At 38.9% G+C, this 24,754-nt stretch overlaps 2 protein-coding genes across 2 annotated transcripts; one reads left to right on the top strand and one right to left on the bottom strand.

Moving 5' to 3' along the window:
- Window positions 1–544: 544 nt before the first annotated feature.
- edaradd (EDAR-associated death domain) lies at window positions 545–13,643 on the top strand. Its single transcript, XM_071901909.2, has 6 exons — window positions 545–712; window positions 7,033–7,091; window positions 7,543–7,585; window positions 9,515–9,585; window positions 10,862–10,907; window positions 12,309–13,643. Exons 1-6 carry the CDS (start codon window positions 679–681, stop codon window positions 12,695–12,697), a joined length of 642 nt encoding a protein of 213 aa, XP_071758010.1. The 5' UTR covers window positions 545–678; the 3' UTR covers window positions 12,698–13,643.
- Window positions 13,644–13,758: 115 nt separating this feature from the next.
- Window positions 13,759–22,533, bottom strand: LOC139913800 (uncharacterized). The gene is made up of 4 exons (XM_071901929.2): window positions 22,459–22,533; window positions 22,131–22,254; window positions 21,449–21,624; window positions 13,759–19,828 (listed from the first exon to the last, which is right to left on the bottom strand). Exons 1-4 carry the CDS (start codon window positions 22,459–22,461, stop codon window positions 14,222–14,224), a joined length of 5,910 nt encoding a protein of 1,969 aa, XP_071758030.2. The 5' UTR covers window positions 22,462–22,533; the 3' UTR covers window positions 13,759–14,221.
- Between the last annotated feature and the right edge of the window lie 2,221 nt (window positions 22,534–24,754).

Raw genomic sequence — 24,754 nt, 5'->3', positions numbered from 1 at the left:
TGCATTCTAGGCTGACAAGTAAAATTCTGTGATCTTTATCCATCCTCCATCCTCGGTGCTCTTGTGTTTTGGAATTGTAGCCTACTTCAGCCGCTAGATATTAGACTACACGCGCGTCATGGAGGACATAAGAAGGCATACTGAGATGTTTAGGGGGCGTGTCTTGAGACAAAAATTAAAAATTAATGGTCAAAGGCTAATGTATTTTTTATTTGTCATTTTCTATGTAAACAAAACTTGCATTGGTGTATGTTTCCATATTCATACTTTAACTTAAAACATATTTTCACGCATGATGCACATTTTTTTCTGCAGCACAAAGTAGCTCTATAGCCTCCCGCTTGATTTCTAAAACAAAACAACCACTTTTGCCACGAGGTCCATTCTGTTATAACTTCCGACCAAAAGCACCTAAATGCACCACGAATCGTATTAACGACTTCCGAATTGGAAAGAGGGGGCTTACGAGGAGACCTTGAAGGCAGCATTGATCCTGACTTCCACTCACCACACAGCGTCTCACTCATCTGACCTGCCGCCGCTGGGCTGGCATCGGCGAGCTTTATCAACTTAGAGTGGCATTATTATTGTATGTTTTGTGTTTTTTTTAGGTTATATAGACTGTATTTATCCTATCCTGTTACTCTTCCCCGCATGTGAGAGTTCAGCACTGCAAAAATGACCAGTTTGAGGGCGTATAAGGAGCCATTTGGTGAGTAAAATGTCTTGTTAGTTTGTCGTGTTTAAATGACAGAGGCTAGTCATGAAGGTGAGGCTATATTAAATGCTTTTTGTGTTGTAATGTTTGCTGTTTTTGTTGTTGTATTTTATGACGGCTGTTTATTCGGTTTCCATCATGCCAATTAACGTTTCAGGCTGGACATTTTGAGATCTTTTCGACAAAAATGAACTTAAAATATTTGATTTACTTGTTGTTTTGTTTGTTTGTTTTAACTGTTTAATTTGTGAATACACATTTAACTGTCAGTGTGGTGGGGGGGAAAAAGCAGCAAATGCTTTCTAGTTGCAACCACAAACTAGAGGAAGTTTCCATAATGGTAACTTTAAAAATCCCCCCAACTCTAAGAATGGAAACACCGTTAACCTTATAGTTCATTTTGTCGCTCAGTGAGCCTACACATTAATAATAATCTTTCCCCATTCATGTTTTGAGACTGATAGGAACTGGATTGAATTGTAATCTTTCTACTAGCCTATCTATGAACCACTCATATTGATACAGAACACAAATAAGGAATCATGTCTTCTAGGGGTCATATGGAATGGAATATTTCATGAGTCGGGTATCAGAGTACAGACTGTCCTTTCCCTCATTCATATGAATGTTTAGTGGCTAGTGTGCTGCACCGGGGCAGATGCTTGTCGGGTCTTGAGGAGGTGGTGGTGTTCATTTTTATCTGATTAACAATGACACCTGGAAAACAACAGCATCACAGTGTCCCATACAAGCCTCGCCTTCAGTGTGCGATTTTGTAATTTGTGTTGGTGTTGTACCTCAACAACCTCAACCTTTATACTGAATGGGTAGAGGTAGTTTAACTATAGGGCCAGGTATAGTTTGAAAAAAATCGGTACCGATACCTGTTCCTTGAAAAAAATCGGTAGTGATACCGGTTCCTTGAATTCGATATAGTACCAGAACTTACTTTTTAAAATACATAGCCTATGTTGATTTTTTTTTTAATTTTGTTATGCAATTACCTATTTTTTTTTTTTTTTTTGTCTATCATATCATTTTTGGCATTAGTTCCAACTAAAAGAAATAACACTTGAACTCTTGAGGGTGGAATTTTTATGCATTTATTTTTCTATTATAAAACCCTATTAATAAAATCTGAACAAAATATGGCTATTTATTTGTTCACAATGCAATCAGATTCAACAGTACTTCACATTTATAACTAGGCTATTTCAAGAATATCAAGTGCTAGCAAATTTTCTATTATGTAAAATGCAGTTTAACATGGTTTTTAAAAAAGCAACGTTGGTTGTCATTAAGTGCCTCATTAGGTTTGTGTTGATGGACTTGACAGTTATTTTCTTGTGTAGCCAGACCTTGGACTGTTTCTGCCACATTGTGCACTTAGTTACCTGGCCAGCCAATCAGCAGTCACTTAGGTTTGGTGATTGGATGAAAGATGCTGTAAGATTAACCTTAACATATTTTGGTAGTCGGTACTACCAACATGATTTAGTTGGTGGAAAAAAAGCACCAACTGTTGGTACCCAGTCCTATTTAAAGTGATAATCCACGAGATTCTTGTTTTTCCTGATTTTGCTGACACCTTTTTTCCTTGGATTTTCTGTTGATGCAGTTTCTCTTTTCTTTGTCTGTTCAGCCATGGTGGCTATCACTGCTCATGCTAACTACCCAGTTCTTCTTCTGTTTATTCCAAACAAACCGCAAACATAAATGGGAAAGAGGGACCCCTTCATAGGTGTTTGAACAAATGTAAAAGCGTTCATAAACTGGCTATAGGTTGAATCACTATTGTATGGTATCAGTCAGTGTTAGAGAGGAGCAAAACAGACATTTATTGATATGAAAAAGTTGCAGATTATTACTTTAACTGTAAGCTGCCATGTAAACATTTACACTAGATCTGTGTGAAGGCTGATACTAATATTTTTATATTGAAGTCAATATTGAATATCTTTGAATCTTTTCATGTCAAAAATTCCAAGTAGGCCTATTCAGTGTTTCCCCCAGAATTGTATCCTTGTCAGGGTGGAAAAGCCTCTCAAACAACATTTAGACCATCATGGGACACTAAAACCTATTCAATGGTAGGGAAACTCTGGGATACATTACTGCCTTTAAATGAAGAATTAATTCAAATGTCATGTCAGGCTTTCCAGCCTGTTTTTATGCAGCTGTGATCAGAGAGGAACCTCCATCATATCAGAGGTGGACAACACTGACTGGCTCATATCTGATAATTAATAAAAGGCCAATATCGGCCCCACATATCAGTAAACCCATGTTTCAGTATAACCCTATTCAGATCTCCCCAAAACTAAGGCTGGCACCAACCGGAACGCACACACACACTGAAAGAGACAGACACACCATCACCCACCAATGCACATGTAGCAGAGGCAGTTTGTACAAAGTGCGTGTGTATCTTAGCTCTCGGTCTAGACATCGCCGTGCCCCGGCTCAGGTATTAGCATGCCATTCACCTCCAGCCATGTGTGGAAACCAAATCATGACAGAGCAAACGCCCCACTCCACAGTCTGCTTAGAAATACTTAGAAAGTGCGCTTATCCTTTCATACGAGGCATGGGTGGTCAAAACGGAGAAAAGCTAGGTTCACCTGTGCGGAATTATGGCCCTAAGCAATGTATTATGATGTGGGTTATATTTCATCTCTTGAACTTTATCCAGAGCGTGCAGTTACATGCCCTTGCATTCCCAGAGAGGGAGAAACAATGCTACAACTGATCTGGGGGTTAGACTTACACTTGATAATTGGACTGGCTAGAAGGCCTAATACTTACTGTACGTCTCATTATTTAAAGGAAAAATCCACCGTAAAGTACTTTAACACTGATAAAAAAAAATAGCTGTTTGTGATGTATCTCGCATTTCTGGGTCCATTTTGTTATTTGGTGTATTTACTCATTCCTGTGGATAATTGGCCAAACGTAGACCACACATCCAGATATTTCCAGTGCAGCTACAGTCGAGTTTGACAGCAGAAAATGATAAAAGAAGATGTTTCTGCTATCTAAAACATCAACGGTAGACGTCAGGTTTTGGTGTCAGTTCCTCAGAATCAAAGAGCGAGGGCTTCTTTTTACACGTACCATCTTGCAATGACGTTCAACCATCATACAGGAAGAAATCCATCGTAGAAGAAGCAGAGATACCGATTTCTCCACCAACAGTAGCCTCAATAGACCCGAATGCAATGCAGCATGCATTGCGTTGCATGCAAGACATGTTGCATTTTGAGTAAGTGATGAACATCATTTTTGGAAAAACACAGGAAATCACTAACTTAAATAGAAGTAGATGAGGCAGGTTGGGGAAAGTGGGCACACCAAAAACTATATTACAACACTACAACACACTACTACAACAATAAGTCCCGGAATGCATTGAACATCAGAGTTTGATGATATGTAACAGTGTAAGAATATCTGAATGGGGATTTTCCCTTTAAGGGCATTTTGTACAGCCATCTACAACAGTGACTGTATGCAGGGAGGTGGAATGGGAGTGAATAACTAATGACAGAAGATCTTGTGTTTCTACGTGTTAGAATACAACTGTTTCAGTACATTACTAGTATTATTTTACAGTGGATTTATATTTGGTGTATTTGTATAGGAACATACACATTCAAACACATTGACACACATCAGATGTGTTTAATCAGGGATGGTAAACCCACCCAAACTCACTTTACCCACCCAGATAAATCCCTGTTAGGTAAATACATGGTATATATCATAAGTAATATCAAACTGATGTAAGTTACATGAAGATAGGGTGTTCTTTACAACATTTCCTAGTAGTCTGTGGGCTGGTCTATAAACAGACACTGTGGCCCCAGTGATTCACCTAAGTAGAGTGTGACCTATTTTTGTCTCTTCTGTTTAGGACAAAGAACAAGTGAAGAGTTTAATTCCATAATGACACATCCACCATTTGAAAGACCTAACACCTAGCTACTCCCATTAAGTGATTTCTGGCATGAAAGAATAATATATAGAATAATAGTAGTCATAATTGTCACAATCATCATCATATACTTTAATTATTTCATATTTAGTGATTATAGAGAAGTGTTGTTAGCTTGAGTGTGTTTTACAGATAGTTGATGTTTATGTGTCCATCTGCAAGGTCTGATGGTCTAGTTGAACCAAGTCATGGTCATTCTACTAAATAATACATTAAAGAGTAACTTAACACCAAACCCACACCTGTGTAAAGCCTGACATCTAATGGTAAAAAGCATGCTACTGAAATTGCCATCTGCTATTGGCTGATCTTTGGTGCCAGGTGATGTCACCTTCTATAGAGTACAACAGGTATCACCTGGCACCAAAGATCAGCCAATAGCAGATGGCAATTTCAGCAGCATGCTTTTTACCATTAGATGTCAGGCTCTTTAAAGTTGCTCTTTAAATATTTGATTTAAGGGGGCATTAAGTATTCTATGATTTTTATCGACCTCTATCAGGACCAAGGAAGTGCAATAACATCAACAAGTCTCTGGCACAGCTTACAGTGGCTTGTAATTGATATAAACAATATTTTCTCCATACAGAGGAGTAAGCTAGCTAACTCAAGCAGAAATCCAATAGAAACATCTAGTGAAGAGGTAATACATCACCATGCTAAGTACTGGAATAATAAAACTGCATTGTCATTTGCTTTTCTGGCTTAAGAACATGGTGTTTTAGCCTTCGTAGCTGAAATGTGTTGCGGCGTCGGTCGCTTGCTTATGGCACCGTCCTCCATCGCTGAGTAGTTGAAAGTAACAGTAGATTGGGGGGGGGGATTGGGAGTGTCTTGAAATCTCAGCAGCTGGTCAAATCATTGTTGAATCATTGGTATTGATCAACAACCCTATGAACCCTCACAAATATATTATGGCCAGATTGTGATATGGGAGAGTAAAAATCGTACTTACTTCCCCTTTAATGTGTTGCTTAGTTACAGCAAGGTCATAACAGGGTTGATGCCACTACTGTGCCAGAACCCATGCTATTTATTGTTTGAGGAAGTGAGGCAGTGCTTTGATGACTTATAGGCTGACATACAGGCTAGTTTCCCTTTCAACGCTTTACTGTCTCAGCCTCATATTCACAACAATATCTTGAAAGCTGTATGTAGGAAAAGCTTTGGATACACTTGATCACTTAATCCTAATCCTAGTTTCCCATGCAAATTAAAGTTTCATCGTCATAGAGTGTAACCCAAGAAAGGCCAGACGAGTTCTTTATTTGGAGCCCTTTGGATACAATGGCTTCACAGTGACGTAGACTGATGAAGGCCCACATGGCCTTGTCCAGGTATTTTGTAGAGCTGAAAAGCTGCCTTTGTGCTGCTCTTACAACTCATCCGTGAATGTGCTCGCTCAAAATGTGCCTTCTCAGTGCTTAGTACATTCAATAAGGTTTGATTTAAGAGCTTTCCATGCAGGTGCTGAACATTATTTTCGCCGTTTTCAACCGAGAAAGCTCTCGAGCAAAAACAGCATTGCAAACACAACCCACCTAAAGTCAATTTGCCCACCTTTCTATTTGTCAAATGGCAAGACTGATGTAGGTGACATAAATTCAAGTCCATAATTTAGCCCATTTACCATACACCACTGATCATGAGTCATTACTACCTAGTTTTACTGCCTACACTATCACGTATTAATCACGTCATAGTTTTACCACAGTATGTGTATTGGTTTGAGGAAGTGCGTTTTATGTGCATGTCTGTGGTTGATACTTCCAACACGGCCTCAGTTTATACAATGCATATATACGTATATATACGAGAGAGAGAGAGATTATTTTTTTATTTCTTTTTTAATTAATCAATCAGGACACATTTATCACACACAAACCAAAGGAGAGATCACAGACTCCAAGAGGATTTAAAAAACCTATGCAAATACAGAATTAAAGACCAATTCCCCTTCAATGACTGAAGAAATGGCTGTAGTGAAACACCACTGTGAAATAAACTCATCTAAGTTCTTCATTAGGGAAAAGAATCTGAAATCCACTCGGACTCTCCCTTTAACCAGTGCAATGAACAAAGGAAGTAAATCTGCCCCTGAACCATTTTCAATTCGACTTTTCCTACTTTTATAGATCGATAGTTTAGCTTGTCCCACTACAAAATTTAGAAGTTGCCACAGAGAGAGAGAGATATTTACGTTGATATGTGGTAATAGGATCAAATGAGGTAACATGGTAACCATGCTATGTTATCACTGAAGTGTACTGTTCTTTGTTAACACATCAGAGTATTCATGCCTCTTCCTTTTTCGTAACAGATAGAATAACCTCTGAACCAGTGGAGGACACAGATACCAGCAGCTTTATGGCAGAAATTGTAAGTGCCTTTATTTATTCATTTGCTCATTCATTTATTTGTTAAATTGTGTGAAAGGGCATTATTGGCAAAATGAGGTTGCTTGTCTCTTGAGCAACAAAGATGGTTTGCTTTGTGCTGATTTCTCATTGTCAGCCCTTAAAAAGAAGAGTCTTACACTAATCTGGTAAGAAATGTACCATAACTGAGCACAATGTACTGTGATTTCTAGCGCCTGAGGGCTCATTGAGGAACAAGTTGTAGCAAGCTGCTCCCCCTTTATTCAAACAGTGTAATTTTCTTCCACAGTTACAGACTCAAAACCTTAAATGTGCTCTCTGTCTCATGAACAGAGACTGAATGTAAAGCTGACAAAGCTGAAGAACTTGTGTTTCTCAGGTTTCTCTTTATTGGCTTTATTCGTGTTACTTTTCACCAATATTACCTTTGTCTCTCCCTCTCTCTCCCCCAGTCCTTGGAGGCCAACTATCCAGTCCAAGTGACAGATCCTCATGGTAAATTAGCAGTCAACTTCAATGCCCCTTTTCACAAAGCATGTATCAGCACTCTTTTATTTTTAACAATCCACACATACAGTCAGTAATGCATTCTGGCATACTCTTACTCTTTTTGATGGTCAAACTTCAATGCATCTTTTTACAAATCATATTTTTTATCAGCATACTCTGATGTTAGACTATTCATTCATACCGTGAAGGTGCTTCAGTATATTCTTAAATAACAAACTTAAAGGGTAAGTTTGTCAATTTTGGACCTATATAATTTGTCTCTTACATACTTGTAGAACTTGGACCCTCCGAGAATATTGACTCCTGAGTCAGCTGTCAGTTGAAACGGTGAGCTCTGTTGCTAGGCCTCTTGCTGCTAACAGTGAGGCCAAATGGGGTTTGTCAAAATATCTCTAAACAAGCACAGATCCTGTACAGACCCACGGTGCGTGTGTTAAATTCTATGCACTAAAGCACCGCGACACGATTAAATTACCTTATTCCACTAACATTACTTAAATACCACAAGATGTTAAGTTTCACTTTTGAGTTCAGTGCTGCTGGTCTGCTGTCTGTGCATCTCCAAATTACAGACATGACGTGATGCGCACATCAGGCGCATTAGAGATCGATTTAGATCCATTTCTATACCGTGACCAACTTTTGATTTTGTGCCTCTGTATGGGAAACACTGCATCTCACAGTCAAAAACACCCTCTAGAGGCCATCTGACAAAGTGCAACATCTCATTAAGCGTTACCTGACTGACTGACTGACTGCCTGACCTGAATTTGGCCTGTGATGCACTCGGCTGCGCCGTGGGAAAAAGCCATTTGTAGGCTCATTTTCACTAATCAATAAATCACAGAACTATTTTTCTCTGCCGCAGCACAGACTGCTGTGGGGTGAAAGTACAATACTGCGTGATCTAGTTTTGTGGTCAGGAATTTGGTAGAAGACTATCCACTGAGTGGAAATGGTGCAGTGCTGATACTTTCCATGCTGTGGATATAAATACATTGGTTGGTCGCTATATCGTTTACACAGACTGGCTTTTTTGGAGATATTTTGACAAACCCCATTTGGACTCATCATTAGCAGCAAGAGGGAACAGAGCTCGCTATGTCAACTGACAGCTGACTCTGGAACCAATATTCTCTGCGGGTCCAAGTACTACAGCTATATAGAAAAACCACATGAATTTCCCATGTGATAACATGTCCACGTGTCCACATGTGTACACATGTGGAAAAACATGTTATACGATAAAAGATAGTCACGCACATCCTAAAACCTATTGAAGGCAGGTGCTGGACCCAGAAGTAGTACTATATCAAACAATGAAAGTCTGCACACTGTAGCTCCCTTTTGTTGCTTTATTTGCACCGCAAAGTCAGTGACGTTTCGAGCACACCGCTCTTCTTCAGACTTCAGACTAATCTGAAGAAGAGCAGTGAGCTTGAAATGTCACTAACTTTGAAAAACATGTTATCACATGGGAAATGTTATCACATGTTGTAACGTGGAGCACCTGAAAATGTTCCAAAATCACATATTTCACATGTGCAAAGCATATATTATGTTCCACATTTTGCCCATGTGAATGTCATGTGTTTCACATGGGATTTTTCCACATGTGAAACACCTGAAAATGTTCCAAGACCACATATGGAGCACCAGAAAATGTTCCAAAACCACACATTTCCAATGTACAAAGCCCATGTGTTCCACATATTGCTCATGTGATGTCATCTGTTTCACATGGGATTTTCCACATTTGAAATTCAAGCGTTTTTTCTGAAGGAGACAAATTATATATATGTCTAAAATTGCCAAACTTATCCTTTAAATGCATGTATTCATAAAACTGGGTTTTATCATAATACAGTTGTTAGCCTATTCTCTTATATAGTCAGTAATGTGTGTCTCCACCAGATGCAGTGACACTCCATCTGAGCTCCATGCCCCCTGGATACCTGACTCCCTCCTCAGATCGAATAAGGCAGGTCCGTATGACAAGCTGTTTACAATGTTGGTTGGTTCACAATAGTCTCCTACACATTCTTATTACGTTGTTGTCTCATTTACGTATATGTCAAATCAAACCATGACTAGGTGGTAGGTGCAATAGAGGCAATCCGTAAATCAAATATCTAAATCTTCTCGCACTCAAACTATATTAAAATAAAGTAGCACAATGTCAAGATGCAAAAACATGGCAAATTTACTATTAATTAATTATTAATTAATTACATATTAATTGAAAGCGTTCAATCAGTGCTCTAAAAAAACATACATTTTTGTGGATCATACCAAAATGACTGCTGACTTGCCTCTCATGGTTTCAGAGCAATAACTTTAAAACACTCAGTATCCTCATATACATTCATATCATGAAAAGATTTACAACTTGCTTTGACCTGGTAAAACCGTGTGCAGTGAATTGTATTGTATAGTTACACTTCATGTTCTTGCATTTCTTAAAGGTGCTACGTGTAGCATTTTACCATCAATAAATCATTAGCACATTAATTTTGAGACAATATAATACTGTAAAATGAGACCATCACTGAGAATATTGGCAGCCTCTACACTGCATTTTATATTGTGTGACACTAGGTCGGATTTGGCAGGAAATCTGTTGTATTGCTTTATGGCACAAAACAGGAAGAGGGTGCAAACTGAGCTAAAGATGGATGTTGTACTTACAAAGCATACAACATGGTGCGGTGCAGTGGAGTGACAAGCGGTAGGCCGATAATTAAAGGAATCCATGTAAACCAGGTTTTACTTTGAACCATGTAAACATATTCAAAATATTGCCTTAAGCTGATTACTCCTAGTAATTGCGGTATTGGTGTAGCCTACATGTAAACATACTCAGTGGCAGATGGTGGAAGGAGTGGAAGGCCGATGGAAAAATCACTTTTAACATGTTTACCCTCTTCAGTAAAGTCAGAGACGCCAGAGAGGGGGAGGGGGGGCAGGAAGCAACAGGATTTATGGGAAATGTGGTCTTCATTTTGAGAATCGGAATTACACCGATCTATACTTCACTTACACTACACCACACGTACATTTAAACCCGCAACATCAGAACTGATAATTCACAAAATCATCAGTCTCAATCTTTAGGCCAATGGGAAAGCTGACCCTGCTGTGAACAATGAGTGAAGGTCATTGTCTGCTTTATAGTCTTAAAATAAAAGTGGATGGAATGAAGGACTGTTAAAGATAACGTTAATGACAGTGATGATTTGTATTTCTCCCCACATGTTGTAGCCAGTGGAAGATGGCGAAGAATGCATATGCACATCTATTTCACCAGGTATATCAATTTTTTTCATTCTTATAATCATAGAAAAATCATTAATAAATCATTATTCCATGAAAAATGCATTCTTGACTATTAAATGATTGAAGAAATACACAAAGTTTTTGGTTGACTGTCCCATTGGTCAACATACTCATTAAGTGATGAGAACATAGATACCTTAGATAATGGTGAGTGATGGTAGGCTCCATGCTAACACTTTAGCATACACTGTGTTGAGTGATAGTAGGCTCTGACTTTGTCACTAGATTTTGTGACTTTTCAGACCCCCATGGAGACTATTTCTCAAAAGCAACTAGCAACAAATTTAGCGACTTTTTCCAACCGTGGGGAGCAATATTAATGTTTGGACTCCTAAAGTATTTAGTGACACGTTTGTACTGCTGATGCCGATTTGCGCTACTTGCGTGTCTAATCCACAGAGGTCTGATGATCACAGCGCTTCCCTTAGACAGTGTAGCCCCCCTCCCTCTGCTGAGAGCAGGGACTGAAGAAAATATATGGATATACAAATTAGCATATATCTTCTGGTGACTTCTGGTGACAATAGCTACTTTGCTTGGAAAACAGTTAGCAAAACTGGATAGTAGGCTCCATGCTAACACTTTAGCATACACTATGCTGAGTGATAGTAGGCCACTAGCATTCTCTCAAAAGTGACAAAATGAAAACTTGTAGCAGCTCTAAAGGTAAATTAATTTAATGATCGATGATGATGATGTAATCTTAAATGATATGAGACCAAGTCTTGCAGTTTTGCGTAGGTTGGTAATATTTATAAAAAATAATGTACTGTTGTGTACTGAACTAGGGCCTACTTTGCCTGTTTCCATAGGAAGTGAAGGTGGTAGTCAATGGGAGACAGCCAAAAATGTCTGCATAGCAGATGAATACATGGTTGCTCACTCAGTTCCAAAAACAAACCTGGCTACATCAGCTATATTGAGTTGATATGATATTTCATTTTTAAACATTATAAATATACAGGCCATATAATAAAAACAACTTCTTATTACTAAAAGTCTTCCTACTTTGGATAATACTATTTGCCTACTATTACTCAACATAATGTATGCAACAGTGTTAGCATGGAGTCTACTATCACTCAACATAGTGTATGCTGAACCAACCCAGTCCTCAAGGCCCACCTGTCCTGCAAGATTTTGCTCCAGCTCTACTCTTGTACACCTGAACAAATTGAGGTGTCATGAAAATGTGTAGCCCTTAATTGGATCAGGTGTGCAAGAATGAATGAATGAATGAATGAATGAGTATGTATGAGAGTGAGTTTCTTTCTGGATCCATGAGGTGCTTCACATCTAAAAACCTGTATAATGCACACATTTTCTTGTTGTAAGGGCTGATTCCATTTTCATTGTCTGTCTTTGAGCTTAGACTTCCCCAAAGAGCTGCAGTTCCTCAACAGCTCCTGTGAAAAGTGTTGCTGCCCAGCTCCTCCTCCCAAGATCAGTGACCTTATGAACGACAAAGATCTTCTGGACTTACTGCGACTCAAACTGGACCCAAACCACTGCACCATCAAGAACTGGAAGAACTTTGCCAGTCGCTGGGGAATGAGCTACGATGAACTGACCTTGCTGGAGCACCGGACCCAGGGCTCCGTGTCCCACAGCCCCACCCAGGAGTTCCTACTACGCTACAACCAGAAGACGGTCACTGAGCTCACCGAACTTTGCAGGATCTACCAGCGCATTGATGTTTTGCGACTGCTGCAAAGTTGGATAGAGAAGGACTGGCCCTCACGCTGGCAACAGACTCATTAACCAGCAGCACCCACAGTTTGACTCTAGGAACTGTATATATATATTTCTCCTGTCTCATTTTTTTTTTCTTTCTGTCATGGTGGTAACTGTCTGGGTGTTTTATCCTACATAAGCACTGATGAATTTGACAAAATTGGGTTTAACATTAGTCACTTTGGCAAGTGATTTCCGGAATTAGGCCTGGTGTAAGAATTACTGACAAGTGAAAAGCATGATTAATGAGAGAATGTCAGCATCACTGGGTGCTTTAAATAGTATCTCTTATATGAGCACTTCTTTACAGATCAAACAGCATATTGGCTTTCAATTAAGGGTAAAGTTGTGTTGAGTATCTTATTATATAAAGCACTTATGTTCAATGTCTGGCTATCAAATACAAGGTACAATCGATTTTTGGAGATCATTTTTATGCTCTGAATTTCTAAAAGTAAATGACTTGTTAAAATATGTCCAATGATAACATTTTTACACAACCTTTGTGTAATTATCAAGACAATTGTCATTGTTATTGTATATTATATGGAAAAGAACTATGTGGGAAGGATCAAGACTGATGAAAAAATAGATCAACAAGTATAATAGTTGTCTTGATTTCTCTTGACTTTGGACTAACCAAACAAAATGTCCAACAAAAAGTTAAATTTGATCCAAAACTACAGTTGTAGACTTTTATCTGTGCTCGTTTCAATATTATTTCGTTCAGGTTTTTTAGTTTGTAGTAACAATAGCATTTTTGTCTTTAGTGTCCATGTTTTCTCAGTATGAAATAAATGAATATGTCTAAAAATTCTCCAATAGATTTTTGACAAAAAATGGAGATGTTATTTGCCATATCAACAGCAGACTGGCATATGTCTCTTATATACATACACAACTGCAACAGCCTTTTTGTATTTAAAAGGGATTCACTCCTCATAATATATTGATCAATGTTTTTATTCTTATTCATCTGCATACCTTCATGCACACTCATGCACATCTAATGAAATATGTGTACAAACCAACAAGTCATCCATTTTACTAATTTGCTTCTTTTATAATAGTAAAGAATAACAATCATGTTGATTGTATTGAGTTATTTATTGAACAAATAATTAACAAATACATACATTACAATTCGCTCATAAAATTCAGTTATCACTTAAAAATTTTAAAGTGAAGTAATACACTTCTAATTAACTTCTACTTCCAAGTAAAACAGCTGAATATTATCATATGCAATACTGAGACAATTATTTAACATACTTCCAAATCAACAACATTTAGAAAAAACCTTATATAAATATCAAGAGTATACACATAGTTTATAAAAACATTTTCCTTCAGTAGGCTACCTCATGTCATTTCAGAAGATGGATACTGTAGCTTGCAATAACTGCAGAAATCTGAGGCACATACATAAATGAACACAATTATGTCTATTCTCCATATATAGTCACAAACCAAGGGGTTGAATTAGTTTACTTACATGTATTTACAAAGTTGTTGCATTGATGCTTCATTTATATTGTTCACAAGGAAGAACTAATCAGTGGCTGGATCTTTGATATTTAGACCAAGCATATTAGAGAGGCTTAGTGACAATTTGTCATTTTCCTCTGATGAAGCAACTACAGGGTGCTCCAGGCCTAGTCCAGTCTCAGGCTTTGCAACTTTGAAAGTGCCTCCTCTCACTAAAGTGGGGTCACCCGATTCTGTAGAGGTGCTCACATCAAGACTTGGGACAGTGAGCTCCCCTTTCAGACCAACATCACCTTTCACTTCGGCTAGTGAGGCATTAACTATGGGTGTTTTTTCCTTGGCCATTTTCAATCTCTCCATAACGTCAATCTTCTCTCCAGCATTTGAAGTTACATTTAGTTGTGGCAAGCGAATCCCCTTGCTAATGATATAATCCTTTTCCTGCGTATTTAAGCTTCCATCAATTTTTGGTATGCCAATACTATCACCGAATCCTCCAACATCATCAATGCTGTTCCTGGGTAGTTTGTGGAATTTGAATATTGGAACCTCCACCTCAACATTAGACAAGTCAGTTTCAGAGTCAACCCCACTTCCTTCATCCTCAGTACTTGAACCGGACCTCAATCCCCATTTGAAGGGCCATCTCAGCTTACTTTTTGGAGAATCTTTAACTTCAGCATCTCCCTCAGCTGTGATACCCAGTTCAGGCTTGTTGAAACTTGCCTCAACTTCAGGGGCAGAGACACTTACATCAGATGAACTGATCTCTCCTTCAACATTGGGAGCATTGACCTTCACATCAGGTGACACATTCAGATCTGCACTAGCATCAACCTCTGGGGCTTTTATTCTGGGCCCTGAAAGGCCAAACTTTGGCACCTTGAAATGTGGCAGTTTTGATGTTTCAGCGACAGCATCTACATTTGGAGCTTTCACATCTACTTCAGGCCCTTTGATATGAGGCAAACTTAAGTTGATGTCAGCATCTCCCTCCAGCTTTGGGGCAGGTAGATTGTCAGGAACACTTGAGTCCACCTCAGGTACAGAGATGTTTGCATCTACTGTAGGGCCATCTACATTTACATTAGGTGCCTCTATCCCTGTCTCAACTGAAGGATGAACACTTAAATCTGATGTACCAATATCAACACTGGGACCTTCTACTTGAGGACTTGAAAGACCAAGTTTTGGAAGCTTAAAATGAGGCATTTTGAATTCACCATTAGTATCTACATCTGGAGTTTTTAATTGTATGTCAGGCCCTTTGAGGTCCGCTTTGGCCATGTTGATATCCACTTCTGGAGCAGAGATATCTCCTTTAATATCTGGGGCAGAGAGATTCAGTCCTTGGGTTTTCAGTGTGACATCAGGTGCTTCTACTTTAGCTGCTGGCAACTTCCCATTTACATCTGGTGTTGAGAGATCTCCTTCAATTTTTGGTGAAGAAAGGTTGAGGTCTGGTCCCTGGAGATCTAGTCCTTCCAGTTTTGGTTTGGATAGTCCAAATGTAGGCAGCTTGAATTTTCCAGATGTATCAAGATCAGCACTGGGTGCCTGAAGATCCACATCTGGTCCGTTTACGTCTTGTGCTTTCAGGTCCAGATCAGGCCCCTGGAGATCTGCACCAGGAACTGAAATGTCCAAATTTTGAGCATTTAGGTCAGCATTAATATCTAGATCCGGTCCCTCCACTTTGGGTTTCGATAAACCAAACTTGGGCAGATTAATTTTAGGCAACTTGAATTTTCCAGATGTATCAAGATCAGCACTGGGTGCCTGAAGATCCACATCTGGTCCGTTTACGTCTTGTGTTTTCAGGTCCAGATCAGGCCCCTGGAGATCTGCACCAGGAACTGAAATGTCCAAATTTGGAGCATTTAGGTCAGCATTAACATCTAGATCCGGTCCCTCCACTTTGGGTTTCGATAAACCAAACTTGGGCAGATTAATTTTAGGCAACTTGAATTTTCCAGATGTATCAAGATCAGCATTAGGTGCCTGAAGATCCACATCTGGTCCTTTTAGTTCAGCTTTGGGCAAATTGATATCTGCAGCTGGAGTAGATACATTTGCCTCTACTTTTGGTGTTGCAAGATTCAGTTCAGGCATTCTCAACTCAGCATCAGGGGCTTTTAGGTCAGCAGTAGGCAAATTCAAACTGAGGTCCGTCACCGAAAGGTCACCGTCAGTTTTTGGAGCCAATAAATTTAGGTCTGGCGCTTTCAGGTCCAGATCAGGTCCCTGGAGATCTGCACCAGGAACTGAAATGTCCAACTTTGGAGCATCTAGGTCAGCATTAAAATCTAGATCAGGTCCCTCCACTTTGGGTTTTGATGAACCAAACTTGGGCAGATTAATTTTAGGCCACTTGATTTTTGAACCTACATCAGGTGCTTGAAGATCCACATCGGCTCCCTTGACTTCAGCTTTGGGCAAACTCATGTCCAGAGCTGGAGTAGGTATGTCTCCCTCTATCTTTGGGGCAGAAATATTGAGGCCTGGCAGCTCAAGATCAGGCCCCTGGAGGTCTGATTTTGAATTGATGTCAGTGTTAGGAACCGAAAGGTCAGCATCAGCATCAAGGTCAGGACCTTTTACTTTGGCTCCAGACATCCATTTGGGCAATTTAAGAGATGGAAATTTAAGTTTTCCAGTGGCAGCATCAACATCCTGGTCTACTTCAGGACCTGTGATATCTGTTTTTGGCAGAGTCAGATCTAGATTTGGAGTACTGAGATCTCCTTTAATTGTGGGGGTGGAGAGGTTTAAGTCAGGTGTATTGAGTTCAGCTGCAGGGGCTTTCACATCTGTTGTTGGCAATCTGACATCTACATCAGGAACATCTGGGGCCTTAACATCAAGATCAACTTCTGGTGCCTGAGTCTTTGATCCTATGTTCAATTTTGGCAGTTTGAATTTTGGCATCTTTATTTTTCCAGAAGACGCATCAGTGTCAATATCTGGTGTTTTAAGACTTACATCTGGTCCTTTTAGGTCTGTTTTAGGCAGGCTGAGACTCAAATCTGGAGCAGCAAGGTCACCTTCAATTTGGGGGCCTGTAAGATTCAGGTCTGGTGCTTTTAGATTAACATCAGGCGCTGTTATATCTGCTTTAGGCAGCTTCACATCTACATCAGGAACAGAGACATCCAACTCTGGGGTCTTGAGGTCAGTATCAACATCAAGATTAGGTCCTTTCACCTTTGGCCCTGTTAAGCCAAACTTTGGCAATTTCATTTTAGGGAGCTTGAATTTTCCAGATGGGGCATCAACTTCTGGCAATTGAAGGTCCACATCAGGGCCCTTGAGATCAAGATCTGGATCATCAATACCTCCTTCAATTTTTGGTGTGGACAGGGAGAAATCTGGTGCTTTTAGGTCCACATTAGGTGTATCCACATCAACACTGGCATCAATGTCTGGTGCCTTTAAATCAGCATCCACATCAAGACCTTTTACATTTGGCCCTTTGATTTTTGGTAGTTTAAATTTAGGCAACTTCAGCTTACCAGAGGGTGGATCAAGATCCACATCTGGACTTTTGATATCAGCATTAGGCAAGCTGATATCAAGATCTGGAGTATCAATGCCACCCTCAATTTTCGGCGCAGAAAGGTTAAGATCTGGTACACTCATGTCCATATCAGGCCCTTTGAGATCCAAGTCTGGCGTATTCACATCAGCATCAACCTTTGGTCCTTTCAGTGTGCCAAATTTGGGTTTCTTTAGGTTTAACCATTTGAATTTTCCAGATGGAGCTTCAATATCAACATTTGGAGCATCAATGTCTACTTTTGGGCCTTCCAGGTCGGCTTTTGGTAATTCTAGATCTACAGCTGGTGCATTTATCTCTCCATCAATCTTTGGAGTGGAGAGACTCAAATCAGGTGCTGAAACATCAGCATCTAGATCTAAATCTGGTCCTTTAACCTTAGGACCTGAGACTGCCCATTTTGGCTTTTTAAGAGTGGGCCATTTGATCTTGCCAGATGGAGCCTCAATGTCTATATTTGGAGTGTTCAAATCCACCTCAGGGTGGTCAACATGTGCACCAGGCAAATCAAGATCCACATCAGGTCCATCAAGTGATGCTCCAACTTGAGGAGGAGAGAGATTGAGGTCAGATGCATTCACATCTGTGTCAAGGTCAACATCTGGGGCTGTTATCTTTTGCCCAGGAAGCCGTAATTTGGGCTTTTTGAGTGTTGGGAACTTAATTTTGCCAGATGGGGCATTAATGTCAACATCGGGTGCATTAATCTCACCCTCAATCTTTGGAACAGAGAGATCAACATCTGGTGCATTTAGGTCTGCATCTATGTCCATATCAGCTGTTGGGCTGTGAAGTTTGGGTTTCTTCCATTTCAAATGAGGCCAGTTGATTTTCCCTGATGGAGCATCAATGTCAATATCTGGGGCCTGAACATCTAGATCGGGGCCTTTAAGATCAGCTTTTGGGAGATTCAATTCAGCATCCGGTGCATTTATCTCACCCTCAATCTTTGGAGCTGAGAGATTCAGATTTGGTGCATTTAGGTCTGCATCTATGTCCGCTTTTGGGCTGTGAAGTTTGGGCTTCTTCCACTTCAAATGAGGCCAGTTGATTTTCCCTGATGGAGCATCAATGTCAATATCTGCAGCCTGAACATCTACATCGGGGCCTTTAAGATCAGCTTTTGGGAGATTCAATTCAGCATCCGGTGCATTTATCTCACCCTCAATCTTTGGAGCTGAGAGATTTACATTTGGTGCGTTCAGGTCTGCATCTATGTCCATATCAGATTTTTGACCGTGAAGTTTCGGTTTCTTCCACTTCAAATGAGGCCAATTGATTTTACCTGATGGAGAATCAATGTCAAAATCTGGGGTTTGAACATCTACATCAGGGCCTTTAAGGTCAGCTTCGGGCAGATTAAGGCCTACATCCGGTGTGCTTAGGTCGCCATCAATCTTTGGTGTAGAAAGGCTTACATCAGGTGCAGACAGGTCAGTATTTATGTCTACATCTGTTCCTTTAACCTTGGGACTTTTCCATTTGAGATGTGGCCATTTGATTTTTCCTGAGTGAGCCTCTATATCAGCATCTGGGGTTTTCAAATCCACATTGGGACCATTCAAATCCACATTTGACCCATTCAAATCCACATCTGCATTTTTCATGTCTACTCTAGGAGCTGAGAGTTTGAGGTCTGGTGTCTCTAGATTTCCACTGAGAGCAGGGGAATCAACATCAATTTCGCCGGTTGGTGATTTGGATTTTATGTGAGGTAGATTGAAGTGCGGCATCTTGAATTTTGGGGCCTTGTATTTCAATGTGCCTGTCTTGACTTCTGGTTTCTCAATTTCAAGTGAGGCATCGGGAGTGTTGAGCTGTGGAGATGAGACACTGACATCAGGTGCTCTGAGGGTGCCATCCAGATCTGTTCCTTTTACATTCGGTCCAGTCATTCCTATGGTGGGCATTGTGAACTTGGCACCACCGTCAGCTGAAGGTGTGTTTAGAGTAAGACTGGGCAGGTCTCCGTTGAGAGTGGGACCACTGATTTCATCCCCCAACCCCCCTGCAGCATTTAGCTTTCCATTTAGGCCATCAAGCGCAAGAACTGGTGCTTCCGCTGATACATCCATTGGCAGCTCCCTCTTTTGGTTGTAACTAGCAGTGAGCATCTGTAGATAATCAAGTGGTAAACAAATTGGGTTAAAAGATGCTGCAACTCTATCGACTAAAATTACAACAGAAATTACAGCAGTCATTGTGTCATTTTTGTCAGTCTTTTGAAGTTCTACAATCAAACAGGATTTAAGCTGTTATCTTATTGCCAGTATCCTTATTTCAGTGGTATATTAGCAGTTTGAAATAAATGAGGTACTTTATTCCAGAATGAGATATTTACAATTTAAAGTGATACCTACTCTTACAGAATGATTGTGGTACATCTTGGAGGATGGTAGGTAATTTATGTCTCAACCAAATTAAAATTATAATAATCTTAAAGACTTGAATGCTCTTTATTTTAGGGATAGTGAATGATGAATTTCAGGTAATAGTTGTTTTTCCCAAAATGTAAATCAAGTATTTCAGAAATGAACACTTCAGGCATTAGATAAGGTAACTGAGAACTGATGATCTTGGACAGTTTAGTCAATATCTATGTATATGAACAATACTTTACAAATGTGTGTATGTGTGTGTGTGTGTGTATATATATATATATACACACACACACATATATATATATATATATACTTTTTTTTTTTTTTTTAACCTGAAAGCAAGTTGGTTGGGTATTTGAAACTATTATTTGCAGACTGGTTTTCTTTCTGCTTTGGTACTCATATTCAAATTACAAGTACATGTTACAACTTGGATTTTTGCCAATTATAGTGTGGCTATAAACACCACAATATACATTTCCACACTGTAACAAACATTTTCAACTTGTGATACACATAAGCAACTTGTTCATCTTTCAGTTACAATATATTGAATGGACTGTAGTAGGAATGGCCTGCTAACTAACTCTAATATCACTGTCTGTACAAAGTTTGTTCCCTAGTTAATGTCAATGCAGCAGTCCTTAACAGTGTCAGTTGATGACACCCTAGATTTGAGTCTTGGCTCTCTGTTTTCTGGCTTTGGGAGAGACTTGTTCCTGTACACAAATTTTGAGCAGATTGTCCAAGACCATAGATATAATATATTTTGAAAATATGTTGAAGAAAAATAGAATAAGTCGCACATCCAATCTTGTGCAGGTGTATAGGAATAGAGAGAAGGCATCCAAGAATGAAGAAAATCCCGCACACTGCTCACAAAGGTCCATATGGACTGACATATTAGTAAGTAAAATAATTGTGTACATTGCAAAGGCAGTGTGTGGAAAATATAGGGAAAAAACTTTTTAGATTGACAGTCAAGACTTAAGCAATGTATTTTTCATGCGTTTCATGGGTCTTTAGTGGGGTTCGACCAACATGTTTTTGAAAGCCGCTACCATTATTTTTGAACTGAAGCTGTCGATAGCCAATATTTTGTGCCCAATTTTGTTCAAATATTTCCATTTTTATGCCAAAAAATTCCAAGTGTTCAATGTTACCCCCTGAATTTTATTCTTGGCAGGGTTGAAAATCCTCTGAAACAGCATTTAGACAGTCATGGGACACTAAAAGTCTCCACTGAAACAGATTAAGTTCTTGCAAGCACATGAAAAATACCCAACATTGGAGTTACGAGGTGTTCAACAGTATTAATATGAATTCTGCCTTGGGTTGGATTTCGAAGTTTACCTCTGCAGGGTCTCTGAGACTTGCTCCCAGAGAACCAAGGCCAGCACTGGCTTTCAGCTCCTGCTTTGTCACAACCTTCATGTTGTCATCATATGGCTCTAAGACCTTCAGGATTTTCAGCACTTCATCTTTCTTGAGGTGGTCAAGGTGTATGGTGGCCGCCACAATTTCATCTCCTATAACAATAAAAACATTATCAATTTAAACAGATTGATGTGAATAATCTAATTACAGTAGACCCACAGAATGTTTGTTTCGGTTTTCATTCCCAAATGAGCTATAATTTATAGTTGTAATGCCAGTTCTCAACCAGGGAAAGTTAGTAGTACTACTACTAGTAGTAGTAGTATAACACTTTTTATTTTTATTATTATTTTATGTTATTTTATAGCACTTTCATGAAGTTACAAAGTGCTACAGAGGAAACTAACAACTAAAACAATACAACTGATACATTTCTAAGGGTGATAGCAACACTATTTTACAAATCAGATTTATAGACTCCATGAAGCCTTTAATAAAACAACATGGCAAAGTAATATATCAAATTCAAAATATACCCTTATCCCTTATCAGTAATATTTACACCTTCTTCCCCAATTCCTTCTCTACTGATGAACTGTCCTACTACAGGAATAACATATTAATTTCAAAATTCTGTGGTTTTCTTTGAATATCTTACCTTTTTTCAGGCCACTCCTTGCAGTGATTCTGTCATCTGTGACTCCTGTGATGACAACTCCTCCTTTCTCAGAGTCATCCAGGACCAGGCCTTCTGAGATACTTCCTTTCCGACTGTCCCCGCTCTGGTTTTGGATGAATAGTTGTTTACAATACACAAAATGTGTCAGACAATCCCAGACATCGACTCTGCACCATGTCATTTGTTGCTCAGTTCACAATGCAACTTTTCAAACTCAAATATATGAATGATAAATGCCTGGATTTACACAAGTTCTATGAAGTATAACAATTAGGTGGAGGTTTTTGTTGGTTGTTGTTTTACTTACCATGATGTCTTAGGTGTATTTACATCCGCATATCATGGAAATTATAGAAAACCACAGGAAACCATGGAAACTACAGAAACCTCAGATAATCTGTAAAACAGCAGAAAAACAAGAGGTTACACATTTTATTTGATAATTACACAATCTCTTAAGAATATTTTCTCTCACAAAGATGGTGAGTACTTAGGGATATGGCTATTTTCTAACATGAGTGTGAATTATTATGTTTGTTAAGCTACAACAAGCCACACACATGTACACACACGCACACACTAATGCATAACTTTAATCAATAACACACCACCAGTTTTTACGTTATGCAGGATCAAGCTGCAGGGAAATTAATGCAGAATCTGAAGCATTGAAGTAAACATGCCAAAGTCTTTTCCTAAGTCAATAAATGTGCATTGACATGACAATCGTTTAAATTAACATTTAAACTTTGCAGGAAATAGATTAGTGTTTTAAATGTGTTGGCAGTCAAAACTAAAATCCCCACATCATTGTTCAGAAAAGCTATTCCTCATTGCATTCATTCCTCCAACTCCTCATCAGGAACATAGCAAATATTATGGTGGTCATGCTATTAATCTGTTACTGAAGTTTAGATCATCAAACAAGGGAGGATGCTGTATATTAATGTCAAAAAACCTCCGGGAATGTGGGGGAACTGGTATCAACCACTCGTGTTCTGAGTGCTGACAATACCAGTCAGCTAATTGTTGAGAATCACTGTATAGCTGGACAAATAATGATAAATAAAAAAAATATCTATATGTATTATGTATATGTGTATGCATATGTATTATTTTATAGTCTATACTGTTCCCTAAATTTCATCTTTCAATTTTTTATATATTAGTTTTTGACCCCAGAGGACAGAACAAAAAAGTGAAGAAAAAAAACATCTATTTTTTTTTTAGTTGTACCTGTTTATCTCTTGTATTACCTTTTATTCCTATTTTTTATAAAAAAAATTCGGCACACACTTTTATGTAAAGTTCGATCTGTTTTTAATTGTATCTCTGTTTGTTTGTGTGTTTTTAGTTGTACCTGTTTACCTCATATATAACCTTTTATTCCTATTTTCTATTATATATATTTTTTAAATGTATTTTTATTTTTCTATCATTCATTGTGGTAGTTTCACATCACTGCTTTTGGGTTTTATTGTATGTAAAGCACTTTGTAAACATTGTTTTTAGAAAAGTGCTATACAAATAAATTACAAATAATAATTATTATCATTATTATTATTATTATTATTATTATTATTATTATTTCCATTGATAAGAAAATCACAGCAACATGACATAGGCCTACAACACAGACATATAGGTCTACATAGCATTGGCTAAATTAACTTCTCACGTGTAGCTAGCTCCAGCTAAAGTAAACATTAGCTAAAATAATCATTCTCACATGTAGCTGTCTCTGCTAAAATAAAAGTTAGTAAAATAATCATTCTCACAAGTTAATGTCTAGCAGTTAACGTGTAGCTAGCTCCAGCTAAAGTAAACATTAAAATAATCATTCTCTCATGTAGCTGGCTCAAAAAAAGTTCGCTAAAATAGTCATTTTTACAAGTGTAGGTGTAGCTAGCTCCAGCTTCAACGTTAACTAACAAACATTGTTGTAGCACCACACAGCTGAGGTCTAGGTTTTTAGATTTTAGATTCTTCTCTCTGCCTCCCTGCCAGCTCTGCCAACTTTCTTAAAGGGATAGGCCTCCATATTTTTAAAGAGTAAGGTGTGTTTGCGCTTGGTACCAAAGCCAATCCCATAATGTGTCTCACTCAACTTCAACTGTGCTGCGGCCCTGCATCCCTCTCCTATTGAGAAGGACATGGTGGTCCCCCAACTCCATGCCTATGCTCACAACGTTCTTAATCAGTTTTCGAGACAAAACCCTGACTTCGAATAGCTCTTTAATTTTCTGCTGTCTGGTTGACTGACAGGGTGACAGTGACACCCACGCAAAAAACCACCTCACACTTCAGGAATCCAAGGCCTCTGCCAGGTTTGCTCAGGGGAATGTGCCACAAACCAGTCGGTTTAGATGCATGGAAGCTGACATGCCATACCACTCATCACACCGACACAGAGCACTCCCTCCAGCCACACCCCGCTACCTTCATATATAAATGGTAATGCACTTCATTTGCATTGGGATGTGCAAAGGTGCGGAGATAGAGAAAAGGTTGTAAGCATGGTAATACGGAGTTGTATATTAGCTTTGAAACAAAAAAAATTTCGGGATTTTTTTTATGATACTCTCAATGAAAATCTCATTTGT

The sequence above is a fragment of the Centroberyx gerrardi genome, chromosome 15 (assembly GCF_048128805.1).
Source record: "Centroberyx gerrardi isolate f3 chromosome 15, fCenGer3.hap1.cur.20231027, whole genome shotgun sequence".
NCBI classification, from domain to species: domain Eukaryota; kingdom Metazoa; phylum Chordata; class Actinopteri; order Beryciformes; family Berycidae; genus Centroberyx; species Centroberyx gerrardi.
This window is presented reverse-complemented; position numbering and strand designations above follow the sequence as displayed.

What these genes read in the sequence shown, in the direction of transcription:
- edaradd (XM_071901909.2), top strand. Translation starts at nt 679, where the DNA reads ATGACCAGTTTGAGGGCGTATAAGGAGCCATTTG. An exon ending in GGCGTATAAGGAGCCATTTG is followed by an intron (nt 713 to 7,032) that starts GTGAGTAAAATG and finishes TTTTCGTAACAG; the next exon opens with ATAGAATAACCTCTGAACCA. An exon ending in GCAGCTTTATGGCAGAAATT is followed by an intron (nt 7,092 to 7,542) that starts GTAAGTGCCTTT and finishes TCTCTCCCCCAG; the next exon opens with TCCTTGGAGGCCAACTATCC.
- LOC139913800 (XM_071901929.2), bottom strand. An exon ending in AAGGAGTGGCCTGAAAAAAG is followed by an intron (nt 21,625 to 22,130) that starts GTAAGATATTCA and finishes TTATTGTTATAG; the next exon opens with GAGATGAAATTGTGGCGGCC. An exon ending in GTCTCAGAGACCCTGCAGAG is followed by an intron (nt 19,829 to 21,448) that starts GTAAACTTCGAA and finishes GATTATCTACAG; the next exon opens with ATGCTCACTGCTAGTTACAA.